Source organism: Saccoglossus kowalevskii, chromosome 1 (genome assembly GCF_978046115.1).
Source record: "Saccoglossus kowalevskii chromosome 1, keSacKowa6.1, whole genome shotgun sequence".
NCBI classification, from domain to species: domain Eukaryota; kingdom Metazoa; phylum Hemichordata; class Enteropneusta; family Harrimaniidae; genus Saccoglossus; species Saccoglossus kowalevskii.
In genome coordinates, this window is record NC_140641.1 from 9,994,922 (window position 1) to 10,007,481 (window position 12,560).

A 12,560-nucleotide genomic window follows, 5' to 3' on the forward strand; every position below is an offset into this window, starting at 1 on the left:
GTAGGTCTCTTTGCCACTTTTTCCTTCTTGTGTAGTTCTATGTCTGAAGACAATGGCAATAGTCTAAGGGTGACAATGGATTTTTGAGTCAAAATCTGTTTGAGTCCTATTGTTTTTGTTAAAGATTTGATTCTGCTTCTGGTAGACTTTAGAAGCTTTTCAAACACATTGGGGACTTCGCAAACTGCTGCACCTAACATGCAGAATTGTGAATGGCCGACTGGTTTAGCAGCCATTTTGGATTGAATATTGAATATATATACATATTTCAGGAATAAAAACATCGGTGGTCATGTGACCTTTTCTGCTATGTTTTTTCCTCGAAAAATTGTAACACGAAAAATGTTGTTTCATGATAATACATAATAAACTTATGAACATTGTCATGGTATTTATTTATGAAGTAAGCTTCTGGTATACTAACCCAGTTGTAGCAATTTAATTGCTATATATGTTAATTTCTTGTAGAATCCCTCATGTCTGCACAATTTTTTTTAAAAACAATAAAATAGCAAAAACAGAGTTAGTCTGAACTTCTCCTTTAATTTATAATTATTCCAGGCACGATGAAGACTTCTGAAGTTTGCATGCAATGCATATCAATCATGAAGACACATATATAAACAAAATATATATCAGAATAAGTCAAATGTGAAGATGCACTTTTAATACAGACTGAATTTAAAACAGAAGCTGAAAATGTTAATACATTTCCCACAATGCAATGCTAAGTATCTTTGGTATGGGAACAGCTTGAGATCTTATGCCAGTAAGAAAGTGAATAATATATGTACTTTATTTACATACAAATTGTGCAAAAGATCTCCCAATGAGAAACTGCAGGAAAGTGGGGCCTCGATGTCTGAATATTGGTGTTGTGGTGATAAAAAAAAATAACCCCATCTAAAATACAATATACATCATTCCAGGCAGTATCATTTCATTTTTTCTAATAACAATTGAGTGCCTTTAGTTTTACATCGACTCAGTTCCTTTTTGGCTGGTAAGAGTATCTCTTTCAGTTTTTCAGTAATTTCTTGAATACCTGATTCCATTATGCTGGGAAAAGAGAAAAATACAATAGTTACATTTTTTATACCACAAGAGTTGTCATGGCTGAATTAAACTACCAAATACTATATCCAATTTCAACCACTCCAAATATGGTATGTTTATTTTCATTACGTTTCTAAAACTATAGCTACAAATGATAATTTTGTTGATTGCTGTAACTGAGATGTAACCATAGTGATAAACACAGCTTCAGTGCTCAATACTCCATACAGTTGTACCATGTCCGATATGTGTTATATGCGACCTGTTAATTTCATCATATACTGCATAACTGTGGCACTTTACGACACAGGGGGAGTACCTTGTTGTGAATGTTTTCTAAGAAAGCTGATAACTCACCTACAAAGCACAAACACTGATAACTCACCTACAAAGGACAAATGCTAATAACTCTTCTACAAAGCACAAATGCTGATAACTCACCTAACAAAGCACAAATGCTGATAACTCACCTACAAAGCACAAATGCTGATAACTCTTCTACAAAGCACAAATGCTGATAACTCACCTAACAAAGCACAAATGCTAATAACTCTTCTACAAAGCACAAATGCTGATAACTCACCTACAAAGCACAAATGCTGATAACTCACCTACAAAGCACAAACGCTGATCTGTTCACTTTAGCCCAACTTACAAGATACCGCCTTTTCACTCCATTCAGCAAAACATTAGAAAATAACTCTAGAAAACAGAGAATATATGTACCCTTATTCTATATACCTTTGTCTTTATTCATCTCGTAAATAACATTGATGGTGAAATTATGTGAATATCAGTTACTCGTCTTAAACATGCTAAATATAATTTTCACTCTTACAAAATTTCACGTTTTCTGATTGGGGTGGACCATTAGAAACTCTGGGTGGTGGTGGTGGTGGTAGTGATAGGGGCAATAGCAGAATTTTAAAAAAAATTACACAGGAAAAAATAATTCTGCATTTGAAACTCCTAAGGAAAAAAAAAAATTACACACAAAGAAATAAAAAAAGTACAGCAAAGTCATTAATAAAAAAAAAAATTAGGGCAAGACTAATGAAGAAAATGAAGGAAAAAAATATGTTGCATAGTTTTTACTGCCATTGCCCCCTAGAGTTTCTAATCGATCACCCCTTATCCGTTCATGAACATTTGTCTCTTGGAAAACTAAAGCAGTTTACAGAATACATTTTTCTTCTTCAAAATGAGATGTTTGAGCTTAAAATGACCTGCTAGTTGTAATATTGATGTAACACAATGCATAAAATCACAGGTAAAGAATATACTTGATTAGCTATTGCAACAGATTGATCATATGAAAACTGACTAGACTTCTACTCACCTTCCGATTTTTCAGATTTGTCTTTATCTTGTAGAATTAATCTTTTCAAGAATTGATGACCTGCTGGGTGTTCAGCTATATGCATCTAGAAATGTACACACATATCAAATAGTGAAAACTAACATGACAGAGCACATGGAAAACATGCATTTACTGTTACCCAAAATATAAATACTTTCAGATCCGCTAGAGACTGTTAGACACATTGGGATGCGCATAATTAAAAAAAAAAAAAAGCATTTTCTATTAATCATGATGTGATTCTTTCTCACTTGTAGAACATGCTGGTGGTTGTCTCTAGTCAAAATACCACAACATTTTACCTGGGTGCTGGCATGTGTACAGAGAAATTATTAATCTACCAGACTTTTTCTTATTTTGGAGTATGGAATTTTATGGATGCACTGAGTAATGACAAAAAGCAACCGGTGAACACAACTGAATCAATATGTTTCCTTACAACATTGGATTATTCAAAGAAACATTGCGAGTGGAGTTTGTTTGTGGAAAAATTATACACAGAGTATGCTCATTATTTTCAATAGTATCCACGCTATCTGATTGTTATGTTGTGGGAAAGTTGAATATTTGTTGTAGATGTTCACTGTACCATCATGAGATGTTGTTTGAATTGTGTGTCTCTTACAAATTCAAATTGATATGCTTACTTTTCAATAGTTAAGGTAGCGAGAAGGTTTTGTGACGTTTTTAAATAAAACATTCTCTGTCTGTTGTCTCGTTCAGAACAGTAATTTAGGTTATATATATCAAAAGACTAAGTATAGAGGTGCAAGTTCGCACAAACTGGACAGACATTGTTTACATAATTATCACGTGACATCAAAAATGGCGAACCTTGTAAAAATGACTAAGTACGCGATTGCGAGAGCACACTGCGGAATTTCCTGGTGAAATTTAAGTTATGCATTGTCCGTAATCAAGTCCATTGAAATGCGTCTCCGATAATCAAAAGACCTATTATTCCGATTTCTATGCAGGTTTGTTTTTTTGTCCCCAAATTATTTCATACTTGGCACCTTTAACAGACTATTATTCTGTGACAAAGCATTTTCTTTAAAAACCCAGACATATTTCGCACCATCATTATCTTTTGAACGATAACTGCGAGTTTGAATGTCCTAGTCCGAACGCACTTGATTTGGCGGCGGTCCCAATGAGTCGTTCTCGATCAAAACTTCAACTCGAGAAAAACGCGAAAAACAGTTTTGGTTAATAAAACACTGTAGATTTGCTGCATTATTATAAATATACACTAAAAATGGCCAAACATATTAACCACTGATATCACAGAACTCATAAAGAGTGTCAGATAATGAATAATTTCAAGCTCGAGCGCGAAAAATGAAGAAAACTGCTGGCATTTGAGTCCGTACTCCAGGAACGTTCGGGTTTTCCATTGTTATGCAAACGAACAACGAGGGATAATCCTCTGACAAACATTACTGTCCCACTGTACACGCTGACAGTTTACAAACAAGCTAATCTTTCAAGTGTCTCAGATAAGACATCTAATAAAACGGTTTTCATGGTGAAACAAAATGGCCGATGTTTGAAAAAAAATTGCTGTGTCAGAGTGCGACACTGAGTGGCAGATTTTTCTTTGCCTCGTCTGTCAACGCTTTCTTTCTTTTCTTCGCCATTGCGTTAGAAAAAAAATGTATTAGTAAAATAGAATATTGACTTGGAAAATAAAACGATTTAAAAGAAAGTTGTGCAAAGTTACAGTACTCGTTTCGCACAACCTCCCGCCCGCTTCCGCTTTCCAATCACCTTTTTCTCTCGCTTTTGCGACCGCTTGTTGAATTCGACCGGACAATTTCCGCTTTATTTTCGACCGCGCAAACCCCGAAATATCACCGCCCACCTGCTCGCTCGCGCGCATTTAAAATTCGGACTAACAGAATAATTTCCGAGGTTCACATTGTCTTATAATTGTCTTTCTGGTTTTTATAGATGTTGAACAGCTGACAAAAGTTCAAATACTTTTTGTTTTAACTATATATAATTATATGCACGCAACCTGACCCTTTGACCTCGATTTGGCTTGGACTGAATATTTTATTTTAAACAATATTCTGACCTGAAATACAAAATGTATTTTAACACAAGTACGACAGGGTTGTCTGGGTTTCTTTCCTGATTGTTGAGTCTTCGCAATGTGTTTTGTATAATTATTGTTGTTTTCCCCCGATGCTGAAGGACCGTAAAGCTAAATGGCAGTTACATGCATGGGCTGAGTGAAAGAAAATATTTCTAAGCCTAAAATAAAACCTAATATTACACCTCTTTGTGTATTTGTTAATTTTACATATGTTTGTCATGACAGTATGTTTGTAAATATCAAAAAAAAACTCATCTTTCGTTCATAATTTCGATTGTTTGTTTGGAATGTCGATCCCAGTTGGTTTCTCCATACTGAGTTTAGGAAGGGCGTCGATCAACACCGTGACAATCAGCCGAGAGAAGACAAACATTGACCGTAATTCATGGAGATCATGTCCGTAATTTGTGGGCTGAAACCCCAAATAATTAATCAAGTATTATTATTTTAATATATATTTTATTTTACATCGCAAAACTAAACCATGCCCAAAACAGAGCTAGAGTTGTTCGCGGTGAAACAACCGCATTGAAGACGATGCAACTTCAGCTAGCCATTTCTTACCTTGAAATAAAAAAAATAAAAATTCGAAGAGCATCGGGGAAAATATTAATAATCATCCTTATCAATCGCTTGCTTTATTTTATTCGAATCCATGAAATTCACGATTTTTTTTACATTTGTTGGCAACTTCCGCGCTAAAAATGATTGAAAATGTGGGTGTGGTTATTTTGCAAAGTCCTGTTGATAATACGGACAAATATGGTTCTGTGACCCAGTTCGTGCTCCGATCAGGTGACTCTCAGCCAATCAATGATGTTGTAACAAAGCATATTTGACGCTAATTGAAGGGTCGTCGTACAATCCAATCACCGGCGTTGATTCACATAGTTGTTTGTGCTGTGACAGGCTTCAAAATTATTCGCTGAAAAACATATATTTTGACAAACTGATGGAATTTGACCTTAGTTCAAAAAGAAAATACTAGGCTAAGATACATTAGAGCTCACGCGAATCAGTTTTCTCTGCAAGTTGTGAAATAAAGTAAACCAGAGTAGCGTCGATGATTTTCAGCCCTGAAGGACTTTGAATTGTTCATCGACTGGCCACCAAATAGTTATGGCTATAACTAAATTTGACACGTTTTTCATTTAAGCCCAATAAATTATTCATACATGTCAAGCTCTGTTCGATTTTTTCAGGGCATGTGGCCGTTTTTAGTCGAAAATATTTTTTGTGGGAACACTTTTGCGGTACGTATACGGTATAGATCGAGCTCATTCAATGATCGTGACTTAATTTTAAAAATTGAATGTCAAATTTTACCAGACGTGGACCGATGTGGATTCGATATCGTTATTTTTGGAATTAATCACTAACATTTCCTCGTTTCTCTGCTCTGTCAAAAGGAGTTACCTAGGCTTTTTTCACGTAACTGTCTCATTAAAATAAAAATAAAAATATTACATCTAGAACAAGCACCCAAAACACGTAACAAGAAGTCCCAGTTCAGTTGCTTTCACGATACAAGTGTAATACAGCTATTAGATTTGAAGTGTCGCTCAGATTGTAATAATAGTTAATACTAGTTGTATGTTCACACTTTACTATCAAAACCACCATTTCGACCACCCATGTGCCAGTTTCCAGTGTTTGGGCGAGCGGTCAATGTTTTCAATGAGCGAGCGAGCGAAAAAAAAAACGCGATTAAAATGCGGTCGGTTTCCGGTCGGACAAGACCGCGTGGTCGGAAATTAAGCGATAAGCGGTCGATGTAAAAGCGGAAGGTTGGGCGAAATGAGTACTGTATGACCATGTTTCTCCGACGAAGTCTCGACTGACAATAATGCTGACAATGGACGTTAGATAAACACGCATTGTTTGCAACTGGAAGCTTATCACCCGTTATATCAGAATCGTCAACAACAGAGTATACAGATAAGATGTTATCATTTAATTCCTTCCAAAGATAAACACTATGCAAATATCCACGAAACGGCAGTTGTAGTCTTTTCTGCTAGTGTTTTAAAACACTAATTTGAGCAACGTTATTTCGCAATTTCGATCTTTTGTAAACCTGGGGTGATGTATCAAGGTCTAAAGTAACAGTTTTATCAATTTTTGAAAAATCAAGAAAAAAGTGAAAATTTCCCTTCTCGCTACCTTAATACCACTAATATTCTTAGCAATATTACAACAGAAACAGTTCAACTGTTCAACCATAGTGGTGATTCTATGCAACTTACTGAGAAATATTCACATATAATTTTCACAATCAAATTTGTTTCCACTTAAAATTTTTGTGCAAATGAATTTTCCATAATATTCTTATATTTTAAAGTTAATGTTAACCAATCAGTCATGTGTTGAAATTGCTAAGAGATATCGATAAAAAGACCTGAAAACCTTGATGGAAAGCAGCAAGCAGCAAAGAGGATTACTTTGTGGAAGGATATGGCAGTGAAATGGTTATTGTTGTACGTACCTCATCTAGCTTATCTTCGGAGTCTTTCACATGGGGAATAAACTCCTCAGCAGCCAATTCACAAATAGCATTCATTGCATGTGATTTGTCTGTGAATGATGTTACAGACATATCAGTTTATATATCACTGGAAAACTTGTATGTATCAACAATTCATTATTTAGGAATCAAATTACATGAAAGATTGTATATTTCTTTTCCTGGATATAAGTACAGTAGATGAACATACTTTGTGGACCAATGTATTGACCATTGTTATTCGTGTGGACTGTTTCTACATAGTTTTTCAAGATTGTGGCTCAAGATACGAAAGTTGAGCTGGATTTAGAATAAATTCAGAGTAAATTTCATGTATATCAGCCATAAGGCATGCAATAAAAATATTACAACCCTTGAACGAAGACAGCATTTGCTCTCCCCCAACATTGGTCAAATCAAGCAGAGATCCCCCATATTCAGGCAGTAATGTTAATTAATCAATGAGTGGAAATATACTTACCACCCGTGGCATGACGCAATATAGCCAAGACTAACTGACTGTGAGATTTATCAAACACTAATGCTCTGGTTTCCTTGGCAACAAGCTCCAACAGTCCAGGTGAAGCCGCTTCTATCAGTTCACGTTGTCGCACATCTCTACTTTTCTTACTGAGGAAGTAAAAAAACAAATTAAACATAGAAGTCTGGCATTCTCTTAAAGAATATGCTCCCATGGTGATAGTAAACCAACAAAACACATCAAGACATGCATTTCATGTAATAACGCAGAAAATATGTACTCCTATAAGGCCCACACATTCACATTGATGCATCATACTTTTAGTACCATGTACTTTTAATCTGAATTGACCAGATATGGGTTAGACCATGTTTTCAGGTGGCATAGCTACAAGTTTTTACATTGTATTTATACATTGTACTATATAATTGAATTATTTTTGCATTTAATTGTTTGGATATTCAAAGCTTTTTATACTTCAATACATTTTCTGAAATGCATATTTTTGTTTACTTTTACCTATGGGGGAGTAGAAATAAAACACAGAGATTGTATGTTTTGAGCACATATTTTTTTTATGATGTACTGTCAGCAAACTGGCATAACCTCTGTATACATACTGCAATAGGGGTTTATCTATTTTACATTTTGTTCAGACCTAGATGATTCCAAACACACAAGTCATTTTAGCATAATTCATCAACACACTTGTGAGACTTTAATTCATTTCAGACACTTTTATTCAGGCTACTGTGCAGCACGGTCATATCATACGGAGTTTTCAGATTCATTTATGCATTTCTGCATAACTGAGTAAACTGAAATGACTGATTACATACTTTTCTCTAAGCAACCAATAGATCATTCCTCACCCCAGAGTATAAAATTAGCCAGATTACATGGAAGCACTGTACCATCAGAGAATACTAAATTTGATTTGATACATGTTCTGTAAGTCGAATCATGTACTGTACCAGCTTAATTTCATTACAAAATTTCTGACAAGCAAGTCTCATAAATGTGGCAATACTGACAACATTTGGGTATTTATCCTAATTAAGAACCTCACAATATATACAATAATTTGACTGCACCAATCATGGCCTTACCTGGTGGGATTATTGTCACCTCCTTGTAATATTTTTACAATATCTGGATGACAATAACTTGGATCTCGCCCGCCTAATAAATACAGTAGTACTTTACGCCCATATGTATCCATGGCAATTGTTGACAAATCTTTCAACATTTCCTAAAAACAAGAAAAAAATTCTACTGAATATATAATATAATAATATATAATGGTTGATACAGATTTGAATTTTGATTTAGATGTGATATGTCTACTCAACATCAGAGAGATGGTTCAAATACCTAGGCCGGCTGTACACAAAGAGTAAATTCTGCCGACTTCTTCTCACAATTATAACGAAATGATGTCAAACACAAGGGTGGTAGTACAGACAACACTCCAAACTTAAGCCTCATTCCAGACTATGTCTGATGAAGAATAAACATTGTACCTACATTTAAGAGGACTTTGGAAACCAATTTTGTATCATCTACTGCATCAAATATTGCCAACATGACTAAATGTCCATACTCTTCTCGACATATTTTAAGAACAAAGGTCTTGAACGATTTGATGATAGCTTTACGATCCTGCAAGAAAAGAAAAAAAACATAATACATGTACCACATGGTGGTGTTTCAAGTGCTGAAACTACTAGTACCCAACATGGTCGGCATAATGTGCCATTGTTAATCGATTCACTCAGATCAGGGCACAGTAACTTGCATCAGACTAGTGCGGATAAAGCAATAATAATTTAAGAAAGGATTTAAGGATTTCAGTTAAGATAAAAAAACAAGACAAAGACTGATTGTATGAGATGCTGGTAGAGGGCGCTAGATATCATACAATGTCAAACTCAGAAAAGTACCGGTTATTACGAAAGTAATGTTTTGTACATCCCTACAAAAGAATTTCAATTTTTATAGATGGAAGTGGTTAACACAGGAATTTCCTGGACTTAAAGTTATTTCCTGCACAAGGCTATGTAAAAGATAGAAAAAAGATGAATTATGAATGAACACTATGGCCAATTTTATAAAAGTCGATGTTTCTGTGAAAATCACTTTTCGCTCCAAAAATATCAAGAACTTTTAGTGCTTTTAAACTGTCTGCATTTTTCTAGTTTATGAACATTTCTCATTGTTACCCTGGTAATGGTCATAACAGAAGCATATTAGTGAGGTAAATTGAAGCATCAATGTATGGAATAATTACCTTAGAAGTACCAAACCATATGCACTGCATTGCAACTCTACTACCATCATGGGTGTGTAATATTTGTACAACTACATCACGCATACTCTCAATCATATCCTGTAAAACAAATCAGGTAATGAGTAATACAACATGGCGGTACATATGTTATAACAACACGGGAGTGGCTATTTTAAACCGAGTGAGTTGGTCATTTCAAACATAGCGAGTTGGTCATTTCAAACCTTGCGAGTTGGCCATTTCAAACCTTGCGAGTTGGTCATTTCAAACCTTGCGAGTTGGTCATTTTAAACATAGTGAGTTGGTCATTTCAAACATAGCGAGTTGGTCATTTCAAACATAACGAGTTGGTCATTTCAAACCTAGCGAGTTGGTCATTTCAAACCTAGCGAGTTGGTCATTTCAAACATAGCGAGTTGGTCATTTCAAACATAGCGAGTTGGCCATTTCAAACCTTGCGAGTTGGTCATTTCAAACCTTGCGAGTTGGTCATTTCAAACATAGCGAGTTGGTCATTTCAAACATAGCGAGTTGGTCATTTCAAACATTGTGAGTTGGTCATTTCAAACCTTGCGAGATGGTCATTTCAAACTTGCGAGATGGTCATTTCAAACATAGTGAGTTGGTCATTTCAAACATAGCGAGTTGGTCATTTCAAACATAGCGAGTTGGTCATTTCAAACATAGCGAGTTGGTCATTTCAAACATAGCGAGTTGGTCATTTCAAACATAGTGAGTTGGTCATTTCAAACCTAGCGAGTTGGTCATTTCAAACATAGTGAGTTGGTCATTTCAAACATAGCGAGTTGGCCATTTCAAACCTTGCGAGTTGGTCATTTCAAACCATGCGAGTTGGTCATTTCAAACATAGCGAGTTGGTCATTTCAAACATAGCGAGTTGGTCATTTCAAACCTAGCGAGTTGGTCATTTCAAACCTAGCGAGTTGGTCATTTCAAACCTTGCGAGTTGGTCATTTCAAACCTAGCGAGTTGGTCATTTCAAACCTTGCGAGTTGGTCATTTCAAACCTAGCGAGTTGGCCATTTCAAACCTTGCGAGTTGACCATTTCAAACCGAGTGAGTTGGCCATTTCAAACTCAGCGGATCAACCTGGATGGATGATCACTTCAAATCAAAATAAATGACAGATTGATAACTATGGCAAGTGTGTTTATAATTTTATCCAAGATCCAAGTCCACTGTGACAATTAATTAAAGTCACAATTAATCAATTGATAATAACAGACAATTCCACATTTACTCACTGTTTTGGATTTTATTTCTGCAAATATAAAATAGTCCATCAGTGCTTTGTGGACAATGCTGTGTTTTATCACTGACCTGAAAATAAACAAACATGTTACTTTTAAATGGTTTCAGATCGTGGGTATATAGGGGAGTATGTACATGATAGTGGGTATATATGAGATACCCCAGGTAGTCGGTATATACCAGATGGTTGGCGTCTATGGGTAGTTGTCCATGTGGTAGTTGGTGTCTATGAAACAGTGTGGGTATCCATGGGATAATGCATATATATGGGATAGTGTTATCTACTGGATGGTGGGTATCCATGGGATAATGTATGGGATATTTGTATCTTTGGGATAATGGGTATATATGTGTGGTAGTTGGTATCTATGGGATAATTGGTAGGCCTAAATGATTCAAGGCTGAAAAGATATACACATCACTTACTTTTCAAGTAATGGTGTTAATGCATGTTTCATATTCTCTAGAATTGGTCTCTTCTTGCCAGGATTTTCCTTTAGTATTTGCTCCAATGTTAAATTATTTTGTGTCTGTAAAAAAAGTATTGAAAATTAGTATTTTGAGTGGAGTATATAAAAACAATCAATTCATACTACATGTTTTAATTTAAGGCCATCAACCTTATCAAACTGCTTAATTAACATTTAATTTTTTTAGTCCATATTCAGTTTTACAAGATAACATGAGGAATCACTGAATAAATGTTGAATGGGAGCACACACACACAAACAAGCACAAAACATTTATTGCACTGTAAAATAGTTTTCGCGACAGAATTCCACAGTCTGTTAAAATTACCTCAAATAATAATTTTAGATTTTTGCAATTAATTCTTACCTTAAAAACTGCGTATGTTGGTCCATAAAACTCCTCCAACAATGATATTCTCTGACTGGCATTGGCATGGTTATTATACGCAGATTCCAAGATTTCACTGGATTCTGAGTGAGCAACTAACTTAGCAACTTTTCCATAAAAACTTTTTATAATAAAGTCTCTTTGCTCTTTTGTTCCATATTTTAACATTTTCAATACATAAAATTTACTGTATTTGTTTTTGCTGAGGTCCAACATCAAATCTGAAGTGATAGAAAATTTTACAAATTATACTTAATTTGAGAGAATGGGACAGCAATGGAACAGCTCTGAGGAATTATTTGGGAGAGAGAAAGAGGAAGTAACTTATAGCTATAATTGTATCAATGCTTTTAAAATTTGAATACAATACAGGAAGGTCCTATTACAATATTCATGTGCAAATACACAATAGACTTGTGGGAAATAGTGCCGACTAGTGAATCGAACAAATAAATAAAACAATGTTTTCATGATCATGCTTTTCTAACTTTGTTTCTAGAATCTTGCTTCGAATCTCAATTTGTTCTATTGTTCAGTTGCTGTTGTACTGAATAAAGTTGTTATATTTGAACTCTCTTCAAGACCTGTTGTATGTTGTGCTTAGAAAATCCTGCACCACACAAGAAAGTTGTTGATAAC

The 12,560-nt window shown here is 35.1% G+C and overlaps 1 protein-coding gene across 1 annotated transcript in view; it reads right to left on the reverse strand.

Annotated features, from left to right (window-relative positions):
• Positions 1-645: 645 nt before the first annotated feature.
• Positions 646-12,560, reverse strand: part of LOC100374838 (pumilio homolog 3-like) — a 30,753-nt gene continuing 18,838 nt past the window's right edge. The window contains exons 6-16 of the mRNA XM_085498673.1: positions 11,901-12,142; positions 11,490-11,593; positions 11,057-11,132; positions 9,792-9,890; positions 9,029-9,163; positions 8,611-8,753; positions 7,502-7,650; positions 7,003-7,091; positions 2,396-2,480; positions 1,668-1,758; positions 646-1,059 (exon numbers count right to left, since the gene is read on the reverse strand). Coding sequence (XP_085354799.1) covers positions 936-1,059; positions 1,668-1,758; positions 2,396-2,480; positions 7,003-7,091; positions 7,502-7,650; positions 8,611-8,753; positions 9,029-9,163; positions 9,792-9,890; positions 11,057-11,132; positions 11,490-11,593; positions 11,901-12,142 — 1,337 coding nt within the window. The 3' untranslated portion in view covers positions 646-935. The remainder of the gene's footprint in view (positions 1,060-1,667; positions 1,759-2,395; positions 2,481-7,002; positions 7,092-7,501; positions 7,651-8,610; positions 8,754-9,028; positions 9,164-9,791; positions 9,891-11,056; positions 11,133-11,489; positions 11,594-11,900; positions 12,143-12,560) is intronic.